Consider the following 26179-nt stretch of genomic DNA (forward strand, 5'->3'; position numbering starts at 1 on the left):
ATGCAAAAATGTTCATGGCTTGTTTACCTACCTGATTTCTGCTGTGAGGACTTGAAGCAGCAGGGATTATTGGGTCACTAATTTCTATGAAATTTATGTTCTGTCCTGAAACTCAAACTTGGCCAAACTCCAGTAAAAACCAGACAGGCTTAACTAAATCTGTGTAGCTTTATGGCAATACATTTCTTTTCCCCTCTTCATCCTTTCACATACACAGTGGAGTTGAAAGAAGGTGAAAGAAACCTAAAGAGGAATCCTGGTTTCCAGATTTGTTCAAATGGGTTCAAAAGCCTGTTCTCCTGCCATGATCTTCTATGGGCCCTAGAACCATACTTAAAAGGTTGACATGGTAAGAGCTGTGGGACATCCTGTGTGAGACTTGGGCATTTATTTTTGTTTTGCCTTTGAGCACTCCCCCTGCTAGTGCTGTGATTGTGTGACAAAATGGCATGTTTAAATACTCAACTTGTTCTACCAATGCACTTGTACAACCTGTGCACCTGTGGATGAGGGTGGACTGTGCTAGGTATAGCCAGACTACTGTCACCTAGATCAGAGCAGTTGTTCCCAAAGCCTCGTGGCACTGAGCTGGCTCTGTGCTGAGTGGGCTTGGACATGACTGGCAGCGGCACAGAGCTCAGGGCCAGCTACCTGCCTCTTGCTGCCCTGCCTGCACGAGTTTGGCCAGGAATGTGTGTATGCTGGTTTTTGCTGAGATATCTCAAATTCCTCTGGCTCGTTTTCCTGCTGTGACTTGGGCTTGCCTTCAATTCCCTTCACTGTAGCAATTCCTGTATTGCTTTGGTCCTGTAGCCACGCCTGTATCTTTCTTAAATCTGGCAGGTGACATGTTTCTTCAGCTGCGTGCAGTGGTGACTGCTCTGCCTGTGCTGTAATGCAGAATTGCTCAGTTTTTGCGGCTCCCCTGCTCTTGATGCCCTGAGGCTTTCCGGACATAGTGATTATGTCACTCGGTGTCAGCTTTCTGGCACTGTGGGGAATTGCCAGTTTTGTGCAAGAGTTTCCCTATTAAAGAAGTCACCTGTCTTTGCTTGCCCCTGTCCTCCTTTTGAGCGACTTCCAGACTTCAAATGTGGAGCTTTCTAAAGCTCATGTCTCTGCTGCGGTTCTTATCCTGTCCGTTCTTGAGGCCTGTGCCCTGGACAGCTACAGTGCAGCGGTCTATGAGCACAATGTCATCTTGTCAGAGGACACTGAAATACCTGTTTCTCCTGAGGATGCCTTCATGCTAATGGACAAAAATATAGATATTTTGGAAGCAGCCATCAAAGCAGCAGCCAAACAGGTATTATGACCTAGTTAGAGACATGTAGTTTAGTAAACACTGGTTATTTATAGGGGAAAAAAAATCCCTTCTGTTTTTTTGGTGTGTTTGTATTAGGGTGCTCATATCATTGTGACTCCAGAGGATGGCATTTATGGCTGGATTTTCGCAAGGGAAACAATATACCCTTATCTTGAGGATATCCCAGACCCAAAGGTGGACTGGATTCCATGTACTGATCCTGAAAGGTATTGTCTCTACTATGGAAGGGGGCGAGGGTTGATGGGAAGGAGATCTCCATTTAAAAGCGGTTATGGATAGTTTTAAATGTGAGATGAAGACAGGTTAGATACCATGTACTTGCCATAAATAGCTTCAAACAACTTCATTCATTTTTTTTATAGTTTTTTCTCATTGTAATTCTTTTGATTTTAGTTAGTATAATCATAAAGGTCAAGATTTATTTAAAAGAAAAATATTAAATATACAGAATCTACATTTCTGTAATGTATTCCATGCATATTGTAGGACATGTTTAAGGTATAGGAATATCTGTGAATACAAAACAGCTGTTATTCAAAGGGTATGCTGCACAATTTTGGATTTGTATTTTGCAGTCTGGACCCTAAATGAACAAGAAGCACAACACAGTGGCCTTTTCATTCTGTAAACATATTTTATTTCCATCAAATTAAAGCATGATATTGTTCAGCCCAGTTTTGTTGACATGCCAGTATCATAAAGGAAAGGAAGCTTAAGTTTTATTTTCCTTAATAAATTTCACCATTCTTTGAGTCTGCAATGTTTAGGTAAGGATAATTAAAAGCAATGTAGAAGAAAGAAATGTTAAACTGCCTTACTCTGGCAGCTGAATCCAGAACTGAAACATAATGTTGAATTAGCATATGTCAATATATCACTGATGTTCTGCCCCATGATGGCAACAGAAGGGAGACCTGAAAGTGGGAAGATTTACTTTCACCATGAGGAACCCCCTGTGTTCCTCTGTTATTTAATGTGAGATGAAGCATGCTAAGCTTTGAAATACAAAACCATTGCCAGAAGGATTTATAAAAGTCTTGTGGCAACAGTGTGTAATTGTTAAGGTTGTTTAAGCAATGTCTTTGGTATCCACCCCATCGGGCTCTAAGGAGATACAGGTTTGAACCTCAGGCTCCATGGARGATGATGGCAACATTCTTCATTGTTTTCCCTGAGGCCAGTATTTCACCCATGCCCCTAGAACTGTGTGGTCTCCTAGTGTGCACCAAAAGCTTCAGACAGTTGTTCTGCAACATAATTCCAGTGATCCAAGATGCCCAAGTGATGGTCACTATCAGTACAACCAGACTAAACTGGTTGTTTAGGCTGAAGTGAATTGTGTTTTCAAATGTTTAAATATATTTAAGCTAGTTAAGTGTATTTATAATGAAGGTTTAAAAAGAATGCATATTTAGATCTGGGTAAAATAAAGCATTAAGTGGTCTGTAATTACCGCAAAAAGAGAGAATGCAATGTGGGAAATAAAGGTTGCAATTATTTAAAAGAACAAAAGAGAACTGCGGCTGGCAGGGGACTTCTGTAGATCTAAAATTGTTATCAGCAAAACATGATCCCTTCCAAAGGTATTTTCTCCATCTGAGCTTAAATGCTGCAAGACATGACAGTATTTTCTATAATGTCTATGTATGTTTCATAATTCAACTATAAATCTGATTTTTCCCTGCAGCTGTTTTGGGGGAGAATACAGGACATTTTTTTGATATAGTTTCCTCATTTTTCTCTTCTTCCAGTCACAGCCCCTCTAGTGCTTGATTTCAATATTTCCTATCTGAAGGTTCTCTTAATGCATAAACAATTAAAAGATTCATTAAGAACTGGGTTTCTAGAAGTGAGATCAAGAAGGACTGTGGAACTGGAAGGGTTTGGAAGTACAGTGTGAAAGCATAGATAGAAGAGCCTTTTTCTATTTCCCACACTTCTACAGGCTCATCATTAATCTATTATTGTCTTCTTTTGATTAACAGAAAACAATTATCTTGTCTTAGAAATGACTAATCTAAACCTATCATTCTTGTGGTCTAAAGTCTTAGTTTTGGCATTTATACTGAACAACTGTTTTTGATGTTTRATTTCCTTTCTTCTCTGCTGATTAGATTCGCTCCTTCACCAGTGCAGAAGAGGCTGAGCTGCCTGGCAAGGAATAACTCTATCTATGTGGTTGCAAATATGGGAGACAAGAAGCCTTGTAATTCCAGTGATCCAAGATGCCCAAGTGATGGTCACTGTCAATACAATACCAATGTTGTCTTTGATTCAGAAGGGAAATTGGTGGCTCGTTATCACAAAGTAAGACATTTTTGCAAAGTTCAGGAAGTACATGATCCTCAGGAGAGTAAAGATGTGAAACAAAAGCAACTTCCCAGGCTTAAATGTATTTCTATAGTCATTATTTAGCAGGCATCAGAGGGCAAGTAAAAGTTGTTGCCTTGAGGGAGCTTTATTCCTGCTATTCTGAAATAGCAAGTAATTGCATCAAATTAATTGAAACTCAGAAAACCCTGTGTTTTTACTGCTTCTCAGTAGGAAGTGACACATGAGATGGGAAAACTGTAATATTATAAATTCTTGATAACTAAATGCAAAGCCCCTTCACTGATACAAGCCAGATCCATGGATATTTGTGCTTGACTTCTGTTGCATGGTATGAATTTTCCTTTACAAAATGAAGGTATAGCAAGTTCACAAAACCTTATGCTCCATTATCTGTGGTTAAGTGAATATCAGCACTATTTTCAATATTATTGTCTGATGTAAGTGGTTTAATTTCTTTCTTAATCTTCTTTTTTATTTCCCCATTCCTTCCTTTCCACAAACAGTACAACCTTTTTGTGACAGAGAAACAGTTTAATTATCCCAACGAGCCGGAATTTGTGACTTTCAATACATCCTTCAGATACTTTGGCATTTTCTCTTGCGCAGACATACTCTTTCATGACCCTGCTGTGGTGTTGGCAAGCAGATTTCAGGTCGACAGCATACTATTCCCAACAGCTTGGGGTCATACTCTCCCACTTTTGTCAGCTGTCCAGTTCCACTCAGCGTGGGCTATGGGAATGAGTGTCAACTTTCTTTCAGCAAATACATGCAACTCCAGTTTGGCTATGACAGGTAATGTGATATTGGTCTAATTGATCTTGTTCGCATGGGTAATATTTTTATCTATGTAGGCCTGCTGACCTGAGCAGAAATATCCATAAACTTTAAGCACACATACACATGTCAACAGGATTAGGAAGGAAATCAAAACGTGGTGTGTGTAAGAACTCAGAAATGTTTAAATTAATTAGAACACCTTTAATTTTTTGTTAAATGAGTAGTACTGAAGTGTAATGCATGTGATTCATTATCCTCTGACACCTATCTTGAGGTTTACCAATGCTTTGTTTTCTGAAGGCCAGTATTTTTTTCTCCACTTGGTGGAAACCTAGTGCTGAGAAATGTTCTCCATGAGTCTTCTTGCAAACACTGCTTCTGAAATGGAGAGCTTGTGCAAGGTTTTCTATTTAGGCTCTGTTTTCACTGTATATTTTTATGAAAAAATGCTAGAATTCGCGCATGAGTTTAATGAACATGTGCTTACAGAAATGAGAAAAGCTCACTGATGTGGCTAAAAAGTAGTCCTAAACTTTGCCCTCCAAATGAGAGCAAATTTGGGCCATTCCTATTGTTCTGAGTCATTGATAACCTTAAGTCATACAGCCTATATTCTTCGTGGATGGGTTTTCTCTGGGTTTTAAAGATGTATTTATATGAACAGCTTGCGCATATATGTGACTTTTGGTAACCTGTTTTTCCTTAAAGAATTTTTTTGATGTGACAGTATTACCATTCACTCTAATCAGAAATACTGTTGTCAAAGAGACAAGGAATTTAACTCAATGAGGAATGAGCTTCAGTCACTTAAATCATATGTAACGGCATATAATTAGTGCACTAATCTTGTTGCTTACGATACATCAGAGTTTGGTCTACTTTCCACCGGCTGCAAAAAGCATTGGATCAGGATTGTAGTCTGTGAAGGTTTAATTTAGTTATGAAAGAGTCTGGTCAATATTAGAATAAAATTTGGTACGTGTTTAATTAGTAAAGACTACTTGCACCACACACTTGCTTTCATATTGAGAGTTTTCTGTTTTTATATATTTGCAGGGAGTGGTATTTATGCCCCAGATGGTCCATTATAATACAGAAACGGAAAATGGTCACCTCTTGGTGACAGAACTGAGTTCACACCCACGTCTGTCTCCCACCTATCCTGCTGCTGTTAACTGGAAATTGTATGCCAGCAGCATCAAACAGCTTCCATCAAATGACCACCATTTCAGTGGAGTTGTTTACCATGATCTCTTCTCCTTCACCGAACTCGCTGAACCTGAGGGAAATCTTGCCATTTGCCAGAAGGACCTCTGTTGCCATTTAAATTACAAGATGGCAGAGAAACAAAAAGATGACATTTATGTTCTAGGTGCCTTTGATGGGCTACATATTGTTGAAGGAGAGTATTATTTGCAGGTAAAGGTTTTCTATTCTTATTTGGACAGAGGGAGGGCTGGAATATTCTCTTTTCACCCCTTTGCATTTGTCCCATTTTTGACCGTGGTAGTTTATGAGGTTACATTTTTTTAGGCCCCCACCAAACATTTGTTTTCTTCATGAGTCATTTTGACTTTATTGAGGATATCGCTTCTGCTTTTCTGTCTATGATACAAATTATGAAAATCAAGACCTTGAGTTGATCCTGTGCTATAACACTTCAAGGAGGTTTCTGTGTTTGTTTACAAAAGGGGAGAGATCTTAGAGTTCTTGCTGTCTCAATAGGGTTGCTCTTGTCACAACAGAGAGCTAGTTTCTGCTATGGGTGTTATCACTGTGCTAATGAGATGCTCCAACTTGTAATAATTTAATAAAATTAAGAATCTATATATGCATATAACCTTTGTATTCACATGTATTCATTCTTTAGATTTCTATATAATGCTTTTTCTAATATGCTACATCTTTATATCTTCTCTTTATATCTTCACAGTATTCCCAATAGAGTAGGCAAATAGGTATGAYTTAATTTTATTTAGGAAATGGAGAAAGCTGAAGTAACTTACCTAGGTCACAAACTGTTCAACTTCTGTGACTAAATGCATATGCATTATGCATCTGTGTACACATAAATACACATGTACACACAGACACTGTGATTTGCTGTGATGCTGGTGAAGAACTGTCTTATTACAAAGTTTCAAGTGCCAATAGCATCCATGGATGCCCTAAGTCTAAATAAATGAGTAGATACATTGGATCATTCCTTCATCATGAGAGCTTTTCGTACTATCAAACCCAGCTCTTGATTGTTTAAAGCTTAGAGGTAAGYTGCTTTTCTGTATCCTCTCCCCCACAGATATGCACGCTGCTGAAGTGTAAAAGCACAGACCTGAAAAGCTGTGGGCAGCCCGTAGAGACTGCTCAGACCAAATTTGACATGTTCTCCCTGAGCGGCATGTTTGGCACTAACTACATCTTTCCAGAAGTCCTGTACAGTGGGGTTCACCTGGCCCCTGGGGAATTTGAGGTAATGTCATACCCTTGCAGGTTGTCAGACTTGCAACACAGATGGCCAAAAAGCCACTACAAGACACAGGAGCAACTTGGAAATTATCAGTGCCCTCTATTTCAGTAATTGGCTTGAGTTCAAGGTAGCTTTATTTCTGCTTAGTTTTCCTGATTTCATTCCCAGAGCGTTGCTCACCATGTCTGAGTAGGCCAGTATAGTCAGTCCATTTCCCTCATTCATTTCAGCCCTGTCCAAATGATTGGAGCTCCTATGGACTAAAGGTAAAATCCCAGATCAATACCTAGTTCCACAAAAGTCTAGAACAAGATGTTTCTCAAGAGAGAAAAAGTCTAGTTTTTCTCAGACGTTATGGTAGCTCTATGGGAGTAAGAGACTCAGCTGTGCTTTGCTTTGTCTTTTTTCAAGATGTTGCTTAACTAGGTCAACATTAGTGAAAATACTATATTGTGTCTGTCATGCAATAATACTGCTTTGTTGATGTTCCTGTTTATTTTACTTTTCCATAATTAGATGTTAACTGATGGACGTCTGATAAGCCAGACTCGTACATCTAGGCCAGTTTTGAGTGTAACCCTCTTTGGGAGGTGATATGAAAAGGACCCACCACACGCAGAGCAAGCTTTGCCGTAATTTCACTGTAGGTACTTTAAGATCTCATATGTGTGTTCCTGTGATGCTAATTAATCATAATATTAATTAATGTTAATGCCTATAATTATAATGGCATTCTATATCTCAGGTTGTGCTATCTAATAACATAGTCATTGAACATTGATTTGTTGGCTTGATTTTGCAGCAAAAATAAATTGCTATGCTGGACAGCTCTGTATCTATTTTTGCCTGGTATCTTTTGATTGTCACAGGCTTGACCTTGCTCTCACTGGGGATAATAGAAAATAAACTCCTCTGACTTTAATGGTTTGGGATCCAGGCCCATAGCAGTGGACTGTGGCCCAATAACAAAGTAGTTTTAATCTTTTGAAAAAATTTGGGGGGATTAGAGATGAGTCCTGGAACTCTGTTCAGCCCCATCTCTAAACATGCCCTATTTTAAACCAGAGATGAGTAGAAACTCTGAAGGCAGATGGGTAAACTTTTAAAAGCTATCATTTACTTTGAAAAAGAAGGAAAGCCTCAAAACACTGTTGCTTCAAAGCTGGATATTCAACTCAGCCCACATGGTTGTAATATTTTTCTGTGTCATGCCCTAAATTACAGTTTGAGGAGCCTGCTTTTCCTGGCCACAGTTTTAAGGTGTGGAAAATGACCTTTCCACAAAACTAAGTGAAAACTGTGCCATCTTTTTCGAGCAGTCAGTTGGGTCCCTATAAAAAATTCTCAGAAATGAGCAACTTTGCAGGTACCTCTCTGTCTCCCAGTGAAATGGTTGCTCATGCTGACATGAGGGAAGGTCAGGAATTTGCAGGCAGGTTTTGGGAAAGGCTAGCTGGTAGCTTGAATAGATTGAGTGCACTTGCATGTGTGTGGGTGCAGGCACTGCACTGAAAGCAGAGTGTACTTTCCAGAAAACAGCAACAACAACAAAACAACTAAAAAGGAGGTGTGTTTTGGAGTAGATTACTTCAAGTGGTACGGCTAAGATTTCTACATAGAGTTAAGTATATTGTTTGTTCTGATGGTTTGTTTTGAAATAAAAACAATGTTCACATTTAATCTGACCAAAATCATAAAAAAAAGACTTAGTGGACATAAAATACTTCATATTTGAACAAAGTAAACAAAGCAAACATTGTAAAAATCAGATTTGAATTTATAGAAAGGTATTAAATTGTAACACTGTGCTGCAGTTCATATAATAGAGGTAATGGAGAACACACTTATTTTGTATGAAGAAAAAGTACCCTGCCTCTACATTTTTATCTGAACCCTAGTACATGGTGTTCTGTTGTAGCCAAGCAACATAACCATGTGTGCTGTTGCTAAAAAGGGATGGCTTCTGATCTCCCCACCCCTGAGTGCATGCTCCCACTGCTTCTGTGCAGTGATTGCATAGTTGCAGGTGTCTCCCCTCACACAGGTTTTTCCAGAAGGAGATTAACCCTTCAGATAAAGAGTAGCCTTCCACAGGATCTCTCTCAGCACAAGAAGCAGGACCACAATTGGAAGGCAGGCTACCTCTACAGCTAAGCTGATTTAACATTGAATTATATCCTGTTTTACACAAGTAAGTCCTCAGAAAACCTTCATCCTCAGACAGTAGCAGAGGGAGCACAGGGGTGAGGAGAAAGAGCGGACTGGGAGAACAGTGGTGTGAAAGGCAGCAGGAGCTCTAGGATGAACTTCCCCATATGCTACCTATAGCCTGCACTGCTGTAGTTTCATAAGGTTTTATTCAGCAGATTTATTTCTTTTTACCTGGGTTACTTCTTTGGTGCTGGGTGACCTCCTGGTTTGGCAGGCAGTGGGTGGTGGTGCCTGCTGGCACAGAGGCAGGAAGGATTGCCTCTGGCCAGCTGAAACCACCCTGTCCTGGCAGCGTGGGGCAGTGCTCCATCCCCTCTGCCTGTCACTTTTTGCCCTTGGTCAGTCACCTTCCTGGGTTGACTGTTTTCTTAGCTGTTCCTAAACAACAGGACATTTACTGCTTCCTCTTTCAGGCTTGTGGCTAGTTGTGGTTAATGTCACCCAAACTGTATTTCAGTTGATGTGAAAATCAGAACTAATAATAATAATAATAATAAAAAGCTTCCAAGCTACATTCCTTCAGTTATCACCGAAATCTCTATTGAAGTCTCTAAAAGGTTCACATTTATGGCTCCTGAATGAGCATATATCTATATGCTATATCTAGCAAAGTACACAGAAAAATACTTAAATTAGAGGTGAACATTGTCAGATGTGCATTGATGTTTGTAATGCTTGAAACCTTCAGTCAGCACTATTCTTGCAGGGAGCTCTCTAGCTTTTGCTTTCATGCACAGCACTTCTGGATTAGAAGAGACAGCTCTACAAAGGGAGCCTGCTGTAAGCAGAAGACAGGCACCCTGTTCTGCTTCCTGCTATTCAGGAAAAACCTTTCCCAAATGAGAACCCTGCTCGTACTAGAGTGTCTTTTTTTTTTTTTTTTTTTTTTTTTGTGGAAAATGTCATAGGAAAATGTATTTGTACTGAACTGAAGTAAAGGGTTAAAGGTGAAGACTTCTTCAATAAGCATATCTTTTCTGGGCATGGGGAGTGTAAGCTGAGGCGCAGGCATCCCAGGAAGTCTGGGAAACAGCCTGTCCTTCTGCTTCAGGCAAGGAGGTACTTGGGAAACAGCCARGCTGGCAGCTTACCTGCCTGATTTCAGAGGAAAATATTCCCTCCACATGCATATCTTCTTGTGGAAGGCTGTTGAAAAGTAATCTATAGCAAAACAAAAGCTAAGCTTTGGCATCTTCATATAGTCAGATATCCTCAGATGATATTTAGAGCTATTCTACAATTTAGTTGCCCCTGTTGTATTACCTGTTTTAGTGTGAATGAAGCCAAAGCTTAATTTTTCCTCCTGGCATAAGATCATTTTGTGTAAGCACTGAGAGATGAAGCAACTCAAAATGTAATCAAGTTCCTTAAATTCTCTCTCTCTCTTTTTTTTATTTTTTATTTTTTGGTGCCCATTCTATCAGTTTGAAAATTGTGGAAAGTATTTTGTTCTGTTTTAATTTCCATTCTGAAAGTCAGTGGGATAAAAGCAAGGGACGGTTCTGTCAGGGGCACATTAAGTGTATTTCATCTAAATACATTGGGATAAGGTAATGACTTTGGTCTAAAGAAATTCTGGGAAGCAAGCTACAAACAATGGCATGTAGTATAGGAGGTGAGGAATGTAAAGACCCTGGAATAAAGCAAATGGTTCTTAGGGCCCTCATTTTTGCCATTCAAACTTCATAAAACACTTGGTGATAAAACCACCCTTTATCTGGGTATCAAAGCTGAGCCAAAATACACAGCAAAAGTCTATAGCAATGTCTGTTTAAAAAAAAAAAAAAGTGCAATGTAGAAGTGTGTTGAAATTGGTGACAGAGAAAAACATGACAACAGAATTAAGACAACTCTTTCTAGTCACATGTTTGATAACTTATTTCTGTATTGGTCCAACTACTCTTGGCATTGCCAGCAGTTTTGTGACTGCCTATTTAAGCTGCCAATTTTAAAGTATCTTGAGTTGCAACATCCTTACAGTGTAATGTGCTTTCCCATTAGGCATCACAAATGTTGATTCCAAGGTAATGCTTTAACAGATCAGCACTTTGTCCCTCCTTTCTTTAAGTTAAACTTTACCCTTTTCTTTTATGTGTATGTTCCTTTTTCACTGTTTCTCTGTGACTGGGAGCTTTCCTAGGGAGTACAAGGCACCAGCCATGCTCGCTTTCCAGCCTCTGGTACAGGGCACAGTTCTCGCCCTCTCAGCGCTCCAGGCCGTTGCCTGGGACAGCTTCACTGCGGCCGTGTACGAGCACTCAGTGATCCTGCCAGCACTCACTGACGAGCCTCCCTCTCCCGACGATGCTTTGGCACTGATGAACAAAAACATGGACATCTTGGAAGGAGCCATCAAGGAAGCCGCCCGACAGGTACTCRTTGTACTATTAGCACCTTCTGCCAATTCTCCTGGTTACGTGGGTACTGGTGACCTCTTAACGGAGCCTGTCCTGCCAGGGTGCCCACATCATTGTGACTCCTGAAGATGGCATTTATGGCTGGCGTTTCACCAGAGAAGCCATCTACCCCTACCTGGAGGATATTCCTGATCCAGAGGTGAACTGGATTCCCTGCACCGATCCCAAGAGGTGAGTCCTTCTGCAGTGATTTATGTGGTTTCAAACTAGTGTCTCACAGAGAAGTGAGCTACTCTCAATAACTGTGTAAGAACTGCTAATTCTTCTGATATCAGGGTAAGTTTCAATAATAGCTGCATAATGTGATATCAAGGTAAGCTGCATAATAAAATAGGTAGCATGTGCATGACCAATTGAAAAGGGAATCCTGTGGGGTGGTTTTGTTTTGTTTTAAAAAGCATTCTGAATAAGGCACTATAAAGAAGAATTCCTTAAACAATATACAGAACTTGGGTTGCTAAGTGTAGAGGAAGCTTCCTCTTTGCATTTATAAAAGCTTTGTTGCCAGAATATACCACTTCACATTATGCTTTCATTTTTTTTCCCCGCACTATTTAGACTAAAGCTAATTGAAAATCTTGTAACAAAAGTTTTTGATTATTTATTTACTTATTGCTGGCAAATGCTATGTTCAAATAAAAGCATACATACCGTTTTTATGGAAAACTAGTTTCTGAGTAGCTAATAACTGAATGATGAGTTCATTAGTCAAAGTCCAAATCTCTGAGTGATGCAAGCCCAGAAACTTCAAATCTTAGTTTTTCACAATTAAGATAAGATCCTAGTTACTAGAGTCTCTGTGCTCTGAAACATGATCAGTCATTCAAATATCATGTTCCAGCAAGGACATGACAACCTACAGCTGAGCACTGCACTTCATGTCCCTTCATCATGGAAAAAAGTACTGGAGTCACAGAGCCACAGCTATGGTCGTCTGCCCTTTTCACATGTGCATGCTTGATAATGAGGTCTTAAGACCATAGTATTATAAATCTGAGGACATTCCTCAATGGACTTGAGATGAAGATTATTAATGTGAGATGAATGCTGGGAAACGTGCACAATTTGCACTTTTTGAACATAAGTAACTTAAGTATCCACTACCTTTTATTGAATGTGGTGAGATGTACTTAGACATACTGCCACCACACACTATTCCAGTTCCTCATGCATTTAGGTTTTGTGAAAGTAGGTCTGTGTATTGCACTGCAAGAAGAGTGCTGTGTCCAGGGGTGCCCTGCCCTGTACATAGCAAGTGTATTCACAGAGCAGTTTGGAGGCATCCCGTGAGCCTCCCAGGGCATTTCTCTCCGGGTGCCGGTGGGAGGGCTCCGGTGCCTGCCCCAAGCACGGGAAGCACCTGCGGGAGTGCTGCAGCTGCTGCACCTCTCTGCCCATGCTGCCTTGGGGCAGGATCAGAGGCGCTGCCAGGGGCCCCTCTACACTCCACCCTCTCTTTGTTTGTCCTTTTTATTTTTTGTTTTGTCTAAAACATGTTAGATTTGCTCCTGCTCCAGTGCAGGAACGACTCAGCTGCATGGCCAGGAATAACTCTATCTATGTGGTGGCAAACATGGGGGACAAGAAGTTGTGTAACTCCAGTGATCCCAGCTGCCCCAGTGATGGTCGCTATCAGTACAATACTGATGTTGTCTTTGACTCAGAAGGGAAATTAGTGGCACGTTATCATAAGGTAAGAAATCTTTTTGGAAAGACAGGAGCTATTTTTCCACAGTTTCCAAAATGTCTCCTTTTCAAAAGTGAATTTAATGCCATTTATTTGTCCCATGGCAGTTGTCTCCCCCCCCCCCCCCCCCGGTTTCGTTCATAATTTAAAAGGATACTTCTTTTGCTGGGAGATATTGACTCTAAACCTGTATATGCTGTGATGTTTCTAAAAGAAAGCAGACTAGAATGAAAAATGTTTGCTCAGGTCCAATTTAGTGGAAGACATTTTTGGCTGACTTCCTCAGTTTATTAACTACCTTTTACTGGAAATCTTGCTGCCTGAGCAAGGGGGGGGGGGGGACAACTTTAGTTTTCAGTGCCAGTGTTGCCTCAGACTATTCCTTTGTATTCCAGAAATTTAAAATGTTATCTGCTTCTTATCTTACAGGCATAGTCTGATTTGAGGCAGACTGGCCTCTCTCTCTCTTTCTCTCTGTCTTCTCTTATGTTTTATTTCGGCCCAATTTTTGCTTAACAGTAATTATTTGGATATGCTGAGAGTAGAAGGAGATGACTGAATTGAAACAATCATACCCAGTGAAAGTATCCTTTTTTCGGTTTTATGTACCTACCTGCAAGGTACATCGAAGTTGTCTGAGGTTAGTGTGCCAGATATCATGCTGACAAGGATAGTCTGAAGTCAGTTGTTTATTTAATGCACTTTGGACTCATTACTTCACCTACTTCTCCACGGACGATGCCAAGGTATTTGCTTCTGTGCAAACTAGGTGAGGGGAAAACTGATAATTGCTGGAGTGAAGTCCCCTTTGCACCAGCCAGGCCCAGCCCAGCTTGGAGCTGAGTTCCAGGTTCAGATTTGAAATGAATAAACATGAACCTGCTTTCTGGCTTAGTTACATGTGTTTGTTGTCCCAGTGACTTGGACAGTAAAAGGACTCTTTCAGTAAAGTCAAACCTTAAGTGAGAATAAAAGTTGGAAGGAAAATGTTGCACAGCTGAGAAAGTCTCATGCTTGCATTTTCCTGTCAGCTGAGACCATCTGCCTCTTTCCCACCATTGCAACCTTTTTCTTCTCTGTTTTGGGGTCTTGCTGTAATGTTGCACACTTCCTCCTGGTACTGTGTGCTTCCAGTCCTTCCACGCATCTCTACATCAAGGTCACCAATTCTGTCTCTTTCTTTTCTTTCTTTCCTCTGTGTTCCTCTTCCATTATTATGTCTCTTCTTTGTGTCTTTTGGGTTGTCAGAGTTTTAAACTGCATGGGGAGATTGGAGAGGGTATTTTCATGGGAGTAACAGGTGGCACATCAAGCCAACAAATCTACAGATAGCAAGCTGCTTTTTGTCTAGATGCCAGGACAATATATGTCTCCCCATATTCACCTTTTGGGCACTATAGTGATCATCCAATTTTAGCCTGTCTTTCTACATATGAAGAATTCAAAAACAGGTTAAAAAGCTTCTCTAGTCATTCTGAATAGTTTTATACAATGACACGAGGATATTGCAGGAGGTGTGTTTAACTGTTTTATCTCTCTTTATCTCGYTCCTTTTTTTCTTTTTTTGCCTTATTTTTTTCTTCCTCTCCCCTACAGTATAACCTCTTTATGTCAGAAATTCAGTTTAATTTCCCTAAAGAGCCAGAAACTGTCACTTTTGAGACACCCTTTGGGAAGTTTGGCATCTTCACTTGCTTCGACATACTTTTCCACGACCCTGCGGTGGTCCTGGTGAGCAAGTTACAGGTGGACACTGTGCTGTTCCCGACTGCTTGGATGAATGTCTTGCCTTTTTTGACTGCTGTTGAATTTCACTCTGCCTGGGCTATGGGCATGGGTGTCAATTTACTTTCAGCAAATACACACAAGGTTGGCTTGGCAATGACAGGTAATTAATTTTAACTTTGTCTAAAAAATCTTTATAATCATGATTCTTTATTCACTGTTCTACAAGGTGGTTTTTGCAGAAGCTTACAATGCATTTATGTGGAAGGTGAAAACTTCAGTCACCAAACTTTAAACCTGAGGAGTGCTATCTCAACTTATGCCATACAAGGCACAGCAAAATTCATGGTGTCTTCTTTTCTCCTCCCTAGCTTCTTAGGAGCTTCCTTTCCTCCTTTTACTGCCTCTAAGCAAGTAGTAAGTTAAGCTACTGCCCCTTCTATCTGAGTAGAAACTTCTGAAGCTTAGGCATTGTTCCCTGCCACCTGTGATCCTGCTATTAAATGCAGAATTGTAAATATACTTGCAAACCCAATGCATGGCCCCATTTATTCTGGCCAAATGCAAGATGTGTTTGTAGCTGTATTTAACGTAGTTGTGGGAAAACTATTAAAAACAAATTTTCAGGCCTGTTGCAGAAATGCTGCTAATAATGTGGCATCTCTTAAGAGTGTGATACTATGTTTTTCTAGAGCTTAGCTCATGGGATAATTAATATATTTTAGCCAGACAGTGTTCTTTATTGTGTTCTGAAATCACAGTATTGCCTGGGGCTTCATCTTTGAAATGCCTAACAGTCCACTGCTTGTTATCCATATTATGTGACTGAGGGGCAGAGCTCTTCTGCAATGTAGGGTGTGACATATGTTCCCTTGTAAGTGCATTGATTTCCCTCCCTCATTTGGCGCTGGTCGGGTGTGAATTCCCCATGCAGGGAGGAGTTCTCAACTGGTGTAAACTGGACTAGAGAGCTGCTATATCCTTCCATGTCCATCAGGATAGGCCTGTGATACTTGCATGTGTTACGTTTTGGACATTCTCAACTTGTGGATGGTCCTTTTACATCAGCCAGCCCAGAATAGAGACATTCTCATGCAGCTCTGTGTATAGCAGGAAAGAGAACTGAGGAGACCGTAAATAAAACCATAAGGTAACCCTCTGCCTTTTGGCTACACTAAGCAGACTTCATGCGGAGACATAAATGGTATTCTTTGCCAAAGCATGATCTCTGTGAACTGGGTTGTTAAAGTTCTCCTTTGAGGACACTAAAATTTCTGCAGTACTTATAAAATGGTGAATACACCAGCAATGGAACAATTAAAAGGACAATATGAAATGTCTGATTCTTTTTGGACTCAAAATTGTGCTCTCCTCAGGGAGTGGTATTTATGCACCAGACGGAGCCAGAGCATATTATTACAACATGAAAACAGAGGATGGTCACCTCCTTGTTGCTGAACTTAGTTCACATCCTCGCCTATCTCCTGCCTACCCTCCTGCTGTCAACTGGAGCTCATATGTCTCAAGTGTCAAGAGATTCTCACCAAATGACCATGATTTCAGTGGGCTCATCTTCCATGACAGATTCACTTTCACTGAGCTTACTAAGTCTGAAGGGAATCTCACAGTTTGCCAGAAGGACCTCTGCTGTCACTTGAGCTACAAGATGGCAGGGAAACGAGAAGATGAATTTTATGTGCTAGGTGCCTTTGATGGACTTCATGTTGTTGAAGGACAATACTATCTGCAGGTAATAATGATTTCTTTTAGGGGCTATTATTTTAGGAAGCTTCTTTAGTGGGAGAAACCTTCAGCTCCTGATCAGGGTGGGGGGGAAGGACCGTGACTTTCTTCTTGTGTTCTGCAGCTCTGGAGTCCTATTTATCAGCAAGGAGAAGTAGTTACTGAAATGTCCAAGTCTGCTTGCCTTTAAATCCAGCACGCCCCCTTCCTCTCCCCTGCTAAAGATCTGAAAGGGTTGTGGGTATCATTTTAGGGAGCAAAAGGGGTAGGTATTAGAGTGATACACTGGTCCAGAGCTAAGTTCCTGCCTCATATTTTTGCTAACAGTTGCACTATCTATACAGCTCTTACAGGAGCACACACACGTCAACAACAGTAAGACAACATCATGAGTCTCTCTGAACCCTTCAGAGCAGTCATCTCTCATCCTTCTGCTTCTCCACAACAAGAGTGAGGCTGCCAATCCCACCCGAGATGGCATGCCAGTGGACCTTTCACATCATCCTGAGGGTGCATATAATACCCAGCATGTCTTTCTTTGACTTTGAAATGTGTGTAGACATCTGCATTTACACAGAAATTGCCTGAGAGAGGAAAATTGGCATCTTGTTCTGCTTAAGCTCTGTTGCAGTGGAGAGGTCTCTAAACATCCTTTAAATTCCCAGAGTGCACTGGCCGTTTCTTTTTTTTCTTAGGCAGCCAAGGACTGGTACTCTGTGAGTATCTATAGTAAGTGTTCTGAATCTCTCCAAAAAATCTTCATCAAGCAGTTGCTCTTTAAAAAAAAATAAAATCATATCCATCTTTATGAGATGCTCTGCTAATTTGGATTCTCAAAGATGTTAACGTTTTGTTATGACTCCGATCATAGCAATGAGGCTTACAGAAATGGCATATAAGTTTCACAGAAATGCCCATTCTTCCAGTCTCCCAGTCAAATGTTTGGGAAGACAATCAGTTACACTGTGGTTGAATTTGCTTAAAGCCATATTGCAAAACCTTCTTTGCTTTCATGGTTAAGTTATTGTGCCAGCAGGTTAATCATTCTTTTATTTACTTACTTCTCTCTGCCAACAGGGTCCTTGTGCACCAGCTGGTGCAGAAACCACAGTCTAGGGGAGGCCTTAGCCAGCTAATAGCTCATCTAATACATTTAAGAAGGTAGCTTGAATAGAATTGGTGTTCTTAGTGAACTTGCTTGGAAAATTTATTTCAGTCCTTATGAAAGTGGGCAGATGGTCTCTACCAGTATTGAGTGTTCTAGAGAAGGCAGGAATTTCTGCTTTTCCCCCTCATTAAAATTGTCATTTCCTTAGAGCAGACTGAGAGAATTAGATTCTTTATTCCCGCTCATTTGCACTTCAACAGTTTGCTGATGAATAGTAAGTACATTTGACGTTTGCAAAGATGCTTTTTCTGACCCCCTAATATCTAACACAAAAAGAGACAAACTCCTCCCTCACCTGCCAACAAAGCCAGGCAGCATCCTTTGAATCTTCACAGGAGTGCTAGCCCCATATTTTTGTTCCTTCACGTTGCCCATAAACATCCATCAGATTAAAGCTGGAGAATTAGCCCTCAGGACAAAAGAAAAGTCAGTCTACATTACCATCGCTGTTTTCCTCCATGTGCTGCAACTGCTAACTCAAAGGTGTAACAGGGGATGCTTGCTTCGTTACCTGGACAGCTATTCACCAGGAGCTGGATGGAGATAATCAAAGTCGCTTTTCCCATAGACTACCAGGCCCTCTCCTGGGTTCTCACTAGCAACATGTACAAATGCCAGTAAAAGGTCCTGAGTTTACAGTTGTACAATGTACTTATGAGGAGAACTGTTTCATTTGTTTCATTCTGTTCCAAGTTTCCATCCACAATCTCATCTCAAGACATGTGAAAAGGGAATCTTCACATAAAAGAACTGGGAATTGGAAGAATTAGTGGAAGTGACAGGACTGGCCTTCAGGCATGAAATAAATTGCTCTGGCAGAACTTTCACCAGAAACTAAGGTTATTTCTATCTACTAAAGCAGTGCAGTTCTGGAACATGCTCCAGTCAGATCAAGGGATGAAAAAATACACTATGGCTAAAAGGAAGTTGCTTTAAAATTATGAAAGATAGCCTGTGCCAGTCACCTTCTCTGTCACACACTAGATCTGATGACACAAGAGTTTCCTACCAGAGTGTTTCCATCTTGCTAAATATGTTGTTGTCGTCTTCTCTCCCCCACAGATATGCACGCTGCTAAAGTGTAAGAGCACAGACCTGAAAAGCTGTGGGCAGCCCGTGGAGGCTGCTCAGACCAAGTTTGACATGTTCTCCCTGAGCGGCACGTTTGGCACTGACTACGTCTTTCCAGAAGTCCTGTACAGCGGGGTTCACCTGGCCCCTGGGGAATTTGAGGTAATGGGATGCCCTCAAGCCATCGCACATTAGATTCTCTGGGGCTTAGTCATGGAAGAAGCTGTCTCGGAAAAGCCAAAGAAAACTTGCTCATAGTGAGTAATCAGATTTATTCACTGTCTGCTTGATGAAGTCACTGGTTTCAGTGAGCTACATGGTTTGACATACCTTCTCATTGTTTGGTCACATCTTTGTAAGCTTTTAACTTGTTCCTATGAGTACTCCTCTATATCCTTCCCTTTTCTTTTTCAATTAGGTATCGAGTGATGGGCGTTTGATAAGTAAGATAGGACCAACAAAGCCAATCGTCACTGTGACACTTTTTGGACGGTGGTATGAAAAGGATCATCTGAAACAAGACCCACAACCACCAGCCTCCCCATGCTGTTACCATAATTGAGGTTGTACACCATTGACGTCATGTCCAAATGAGATATGACATCATCGGCTAAAACAATCAGAATTATCTTTCTTAATTCCAGCTGCGCAAGCTTCTCCTCAGTGTGCTTTGTTTACTAATAATGTATCATTCTTACCTTATTGCTGCCACTTATTGAGAAGTAACCCTTTTATATTAAAGGGTTACTAATCTTTTATCAGTTTTAAATAGCAGTTGTTTAGCTCTGCTTTCTGGATTTTGACCTTTCTCTCCCTTGGACAGCCTGTATTGTGGGCCAGAAGATTAATTCATATTTCGATATCACTGCATATTTTATAATTTCRTATTATTATGAGACCAGTAAGTAAAGGAGTGAAATAGGTGATTCATGATACCTCTATGCAGACAAGCTCAGGCATGTTTTGTCTCTGCTCTACAGCTACTACTACTGACCCGTACAAGCCTGTTCCCTCACCTCACTTGTACAGTTCTCTCCTATTTGCATTGTTTTGGCTTGCTTGCCCATATGCCCTTAGGGCACGGTCTGTGGCACCTTGTAGCACAGAATATTGCAGTGTGGCGGTGGATGAGGAGCTCCAGTCAGAGAGCCAATCCTGACCCAAAACCTATTACCTCTTCCTCACCAGAATTGACCATGAATCACCATTTTTTTCTGCAATCTCTGTTGGACCAAAACTTGGAACTGAACCTTCAAAATACTTGGCTTGCCCTTTCTGAATAACAGCTTGGCTGCAAAGCACTGGCTATGTGGGACCCTCCTCAGTGCTGGAACTGTTGGCACCCAGTGAAGAGGTCACGGAGTAGTGACATGGTGTCACATAGCAACTTCTCTCCCTCCGAGCTCCTCTATTTCTTCCTGGCCATATAACACCAGCATATGTGAAACGCACCTTTTCCTCTGTTCCTGCACGATAATGTTGCCCTGCAAATCCAATAACTTCAAGGATTTTAGATTCCTGCTTGAGGTCAGCTACTCCCTGGGAGAAGGAGCTGTTCATATTTTTGTTTCCTTTTCTCCCGCCATGGAGACCTGTGCTTTGCTGTGGCTGGAAGCTTCCTTCAGCAATGCCACTGGTGCGTCTCAGTGTATGAAGCTGTGCATCTCTTTCTGGAGCTGTGCCTTTAAAAGGGGTCAGGCACCTTTCCRCTTTCTTTGTGCCCACACTGGCACCACTGCTGTTCCCAGCATGGTGGTCTCACAGTCCTCAGCCCCATACACTTCACAGAGGGAGCTGGAGAGAATTTGGGAATGCAAATGTTGTTCAAACTCCAGTGTTGAATATCACTGCAGAGCACCATACAGCCCTTTCTTTTTTGAAATGTGAATAGACATTCAGAGTCAGGCTCTGCACTCGCAGGGCCTGAGTGGGCAACAGCGTTTGGAGGTGCTGAAGGCGGTTGCCTGATGGAGGCAAAGCTGCTGCAGCAGCATGGTCCCAGCTCCAGCCAGCAGCCAGCCAGAGCAGCTATTCCAAGTAGGCACACACGCACACAAAATGTGCACACACCTATACAATTCACATATACACAAGGCTGGCCACACAGAGAAACAGAGACTTGGCTGAGATCCCCTGGCCTCCAAGAGTTGGAGATAACTCACAGACCCTCGCTCTCTCCAGTCTCCGGCCCACACTTAAGGCCGCCTCAATGCCATCACCAAAGCCCCTTAGCCTACTTGCTTGCCGATCTGGCTTGAAATCTGCCAGCCATCACACACTGACAAATGGACCCTCACGCACTCCAGGTGCTCCACCAGAGACTCACAGACCCCTGCGAGCCCTGGTGCGACTCCTGTCACTGGCACATGCACCTCCATCCACACACAGGCACACAGAACAGAGAGTCTCCTCACCCAGGAATATAGCTAGAAACGGAGTTTAATGCAAAGACGGGAGCAGGGCCAGGGTGCTCCTTTCTCCAAGGAGCGATTCGATTCCCCCTCCTGTCCCAGTTCCCCTCAGCTCCTTTGGGCTGCTGGAGATGAAAGCCTTTCATCACAGAACCCAACAAACTGTAGTCTTTGGGATTTCTTCTGGAGCCATTTGCCCAGGCCTGGCTGCCAAGGGCTCTAATGTTTCGGCTGCCGTGTCTGTGAGCGTCACCGTTTCGGGGGCGACAGGCTCTTCAAGTGCTGCAGCTGGTGCTGGCATGGACACTTGCGGCGCCTCCGAGCCTTCAGCTCCAGGGAAAGCTGAGCCAGGGCCTTCCTCTGGCACAGCTAGAACTTCTTGCTGCACAGCAGCAGAGTAACAGTCCTCAGCCCTCATGGCTTCCAGTGCACCAGTCTCTCCTACTTCTTGGGCTGTTTCTGTCCATTGCTCCGCTTCCTTTTCTTGCCTCAGGACATCTTCACAGCTTGAGGTTCCCAGGAGCTCTTGCTGCCTGGCCACTGCAGCTGCTTCTGAGCCAGCTGTTTCTGGAGGGAGGGCAGAGGCTTGTTTCTCCTTCTGCATGGGCAGCTCGGCAGCGGGCACTTCTGTGCTTTTGAATGCAGGGAGCCCAGACTCGCCTTCCTCTCCCTGGGGCGGTGCCTCGCTAGGAACTCTTTTAGCCCAAGCTTGGTCTGGGGAGTCCAAGGCAGGAGTTTCCTCTTCTCCCTCAGGTGTGCCAGGGACCACAACGAGAACTGCTTCCGTGCGCTCCGGTCCCTCGGGGAGGCTGTCAGCCTCGCCTTCAAGCTGCACAGGCACCTGGGTTGCAGTCACTGCAGTGCCTGCAGGTGCCAAGGCAGAGGCTGCACATTCGTCCACGTTTTGCACCTGAGGAGAAGGGGAGCAGAAATCTGAAGAAGGCACACACAGCTTGGGAAGTGAAGGGCAGCCCAAAAGAAGGGACAGGCGGCAGTCCCTAAACCTAAGACCAAGCCAGGAAGAGATGATGGTGGGAAGGCAGGGAAGAGGCTAGGAGCACATCAGCCACCATTGCTCCTGCACGTTTGCAGCTGAGGGAGTGGGGCCATTTCTGACCTCCCTTTGCACAGCTACCTCAGCCACAACTGCAGCTCTGCCTGGGACTGAAGGAACCATCGCATACGTAACCCACAATATCACGTCACATCCTCTCTCACATTGGTCTGTGCAGGAGCCTGAACGGCAACTGTGCCTGCACCTCTGCATTCAAGCACACCACCTCCCAGCTCCTTTTCTGCAGGAAGTGCAGCCACCTCCCTCTGCGCACACATGCCTCAGCGGCAGCTGCTGCACAATGTTCTTTGGCACTTGGAGAGTTACCCTTGTAGGCCAACCATGCTTCTTTACAATCTCGGTTTTCTGGGCTGCAAATCATTTCAGACCTTCCAATGAGCATTCAGGCAGGCCCGCGTTGGTCTTCGAGGCTCCTACCTTCTCCTCTGGGGGCTCTTTCTTGTGCTCCTCCAGGCTCCTCCAGCACCCTCTGCACCAGGCAGTTCCCCATCCACAGCCTCAAGTGGCTGCAGCTTGGCCAGCTCTTCTTCTTCTTCTTCTTGCTTGATGGCCAGGAAAGCTTTCTCCATCGCTTTCGCAATCAAGTCTTCCATGATGGGCTGGACCTCAGCATCAAAGTTGAACAGCTGCAGCTGGGAGTCAGTGAAACAGAGAGAAGCCACTTGAGGTCATCATCATCCTTAGCCTCTTATCAAGGAGAAAGGAGGATGAGCAAAGCACTTGTGCTGAAGGCAGTGCTGGAAAGGGCAGGTGGGGGCCCCTTGCCACCAATGGCAGGAAGCACAAACATAGCCAAGGGCTAAATGATGAGTAGGCCGGCAGGAGTTTGAGCCTCTAACATGGACACGGCAACACCACAGACCTCCTCACAGCCACCTTGTCAGCTGCCAGGAAGAGGCAGAGTGCTCCCCTCGACCCCCTGTCTGCTCACCTCTGTCTTCCCAACCTCTCTCGGCCGGGATGCTGTCGCTATGGGGGAGAGCTGGAAGCAGCACGGCCACTGCATATGCAGAAGCACTTGCCTCAGTGCTGCTGCTCAGCTCGCAACAGATATAGGAAACCAGGTGTTCATGCTTTCTCTGAGGAGAAGGTCCTCAACGTTTCTGCTCAGTTTTGCATGAGCAACTTGCTTTGTCCATGGGACACCTTGGGACAGTGCTTGTGGCCCAGACTGCGCCTCATACCTCTCCTTGCCCTACTTGTGTGGCCACATCTCTTCCTGGTTCTCTTTCGGCAGAGAGTGGAGAGCGTGGTGTGTCAGCAAGTGCAGCTTCCTGACTTGCCACGTGCACCAAGACCGCACGCTCCAGAGGCTCTTCTGCGTGCAGCTCTGGAAAGCAAAAGCAGGAGCAATGCTGCCGGTTGGATTCTGTTTGGCTTTCAGTTCAAAGCCATGCTTTTTGCAGCTACGATTCAGCAGGGCAAACTGCCTCTGGGGGGATGGGCAGCAAAGTGACTTCTGTGCAAGAAAGCAACAACCCCCCACCCCAGCTCCAAATATCCACCTGCTTTTGGTGTCAGCCCTTGGAGGCCCTGGTCTCCGTAATGTCTGTGATGGAAGTCTACCTCTCTGTCTCCTCCCGTGGAGATAATTGACTGTGCTCAGGAAATCAGGGCTGGGGCATACACCAGGTTATCAGCATTTGTCAGTGGGAAGGGGAAGAGACCAAAACTTCCACACCAGACAACCTCCTTGCTCCCTTGCTCGCCCAATGGTACTTCATGGCGAAAAGCCGCTGTGCGCATTGGAAGTAGCACGGGTGGCTCAGCGGGGCTGCAGCAGAGGGAACACTCCGAATCCCAAGACCACATGTGTCTAGCCTGTGCTTCAGCCGTCTTCCCCGTTTGTAAGACAGCCCACCCGGAAATGATTTCCAAGGGCAAAACCTTCTGCCAGGTGCCCATGAGGACGCCAATGCCCAGTTTCACGCTCTTCCTACAAAGACATGCTCTCTGGTTTCCTAGTCACTACCAGTTGGGGCTTTTTGGATGATTCTCAGAATAGCAGCCTGAGAGAGCCAACAGCTGGATGATCCTGCTAAAGCAAAGAGCCAAAGAACATGTCTTGACTAACTGGAGGGGGACATCAAGGAAAGGCTCAGAGACCCTGAGCTCTGTGTGATGCTACCAAGCACAACATGCACTACATTGTGTAGGTGCCTCTGGATGAGCGAGTTCTGTGTTGGGGATGAAATGCAAGCCTGTCGCACCGTCTACCTGTGCGCCCTTTGGCGTGCTCTCTGCCTTCCCCAGGCTCAGGCATTCGTGGCTGCATCCGCCTCTGCGCTCGCACGCTGGCCAGTGCTTGCCCCACTGCTTCTCTCTGCCGTTGAATCTTCAGCCACTCAGGCTGGGCAGCGGGGAGGGCAAGAACATCACAAGAGCCTTGCTATGAAAAGGCCACTGATCTCTCTCAATGGGTAACCAAGGCTTTCTGCTTCCCTCCTGCAAATCTGGTCTTTCATTTGCCTCGTCAGCCCCCTGACCCCGATGAGGGAGCCCTCAGCTCTGTAGCCTACAGGGCTGTTGGCTCTGAAGGCTCGCGCTGTACCCAGCGCCCCAGGCCCTGCCCCATGGGCACCCAGCTCAGGACCCTTTCAGGCTGCTGGGGGATCCAGAATAGGCACAGCCCCACACACAGCATCCAAACGTGGCCGATGGGGGACAGGCTGCCCTCCCGTGCTCTGCCACGCCACTGGGGAGTTCCTTCCCAAACGCCTCCGGTGAGGAAGCAGCTGGTGTCTCGATGGCTTTGGACCCTGCCAGCTTCCCTCCCCAAACTGCCCGCGAGCCCTGGGGACACGCTGGCTGCTCCCAGCCATGCCCGGCCCTTTCTGCCCGGGGCTGCCCGGAGTCACCTGCAAAGGGCTCTGCCCGCTCCCAGGCAATGGCAGGCAGTGGGCAGCCCCGTGCAGCTCCCCCGCTGCTGCCAGCCAGCCGGCTCCTCCACACTGCTCCGCACGGGGCCCTGGGCAGCTCCCACAGAGCCACCACCACTGTGCTACGATACCTCCCACCAACAGCCAGCAAGGGCCGGGGCAGAGGGAGCCACTGCTTACATCYGCCACAATCAACGCCTCGATGGTCTTGGCTGTCAGTGTCACTGTCTAGGCAAGAGAACCAAGAGCCAACGTGAGCAGCTCGTCGCAGGGACTGTTTTCAAAAGCCAAGTCGCTCTCTGGGTGGAGCGGAAACCCCAGGGACACTTACAGGATTGTAGAAACCAACCACCTTCACCAGGAGCCGAATGGAGGGCAGTCGGGTGACCCTGGGCTCCTCGGCTTTGCCTGGGCACAGGGCAGGGACAAAGGAAGAGCTCTGTCACACCCAGCCCTCTCTGCTCTCTCCCCCGCAACCAGCCCGTGCTTGCATGGGACCCTGACACAGCAGACCTTCCCGCAGTGCTCACTGGCAGCCCCGCTCTGTAACACCCCCAGCCCTGCTGGCTATGCGCCCCTTCCCTATGGAAATGGAAAGTGGCAGCTCAGGGTCTCAATCCATGCAAGCAAGGAGCTGTACCGACAACCCCATGGCACTGGGATGAATTTGCAATCACAAAGCTAAGCAACTTGCACCCTTCTGCCCAGGAGCTACACTGCGCAGTGGGTGTCCCTTTCCCCCCACCGCCATTGCTGCTTTTCCCTCTGCAGCTCCACCTGGAGCGCTCCGCTGCCTTCAACCTTCTCTCCACCGCTTGAATGGCCTGGCAGGGCTTACCTGAGGATCGTGTTGAGCCAGAGCTCCCTCTCCTCCTGTGAACTGC

At 44.4% G+C, this 26179-nt stretch overlaps 2 protein-coding genes across 2 annotated transcripts; both read left to right on the plus strand.

Annotated features, from left to right (window-relative positions):
- Positions 1–314: 314 nt before the first annotated feature.
- On the plus strand, positions 315–7544 carry LOC112969461 (vascular non-inflammatory molecule 3-like). The gene is given in 9 exon segments (XM_026072806.1): positions 315–349; positions 1075–1306; positions 1403–1533; positions 3442–3634; positions 4165–4456; positions 5498–5525; positions 5527–5860; positions 6741–6911; positions 7425–7544. Coding segments are annotated over 9 exon segments (1536 nt in total).
- Positions 7545–11278: 3734 nt separating this feature from the next.
- Positions 11279–25844, plus strand: LOC112969462 (vascular non-inflammatory molecule 3-like). The gene is made up of 8 exons (XM_026072807.1): positions 11279–11491; positions 11577–11707; positions 13037–13229; positions 14820–15111; positions 16325–16698; positions 18922–19092; positions 19349–19439; positions 25690–25844. The coding sequence occupies exons 1-8, from the start codon at positions 11279–11281 to the stop codon at positions 25842–25844; spliced, it is 1620 nt and encodes a 539-aa protein (XP_025928592.1).
- Positions 25845–26179: the final 335 nt, after the last annotated feature.

This window comes from Apteryx rowi, unplaced genomic scaffold, assembly GCF_003343035.1.
Source record: "Apteryx rowi isolate R43461 unplaced genomic scaffold, aptRow1 scaffold_351, whole genome shotgun sequence".
NCBI classification, from domain to species: Eukaryota; Metazoa; Chordata; class Aves; order Apterygiformes; family Apterygidae; genus Apteryx; species Apteryx rowi.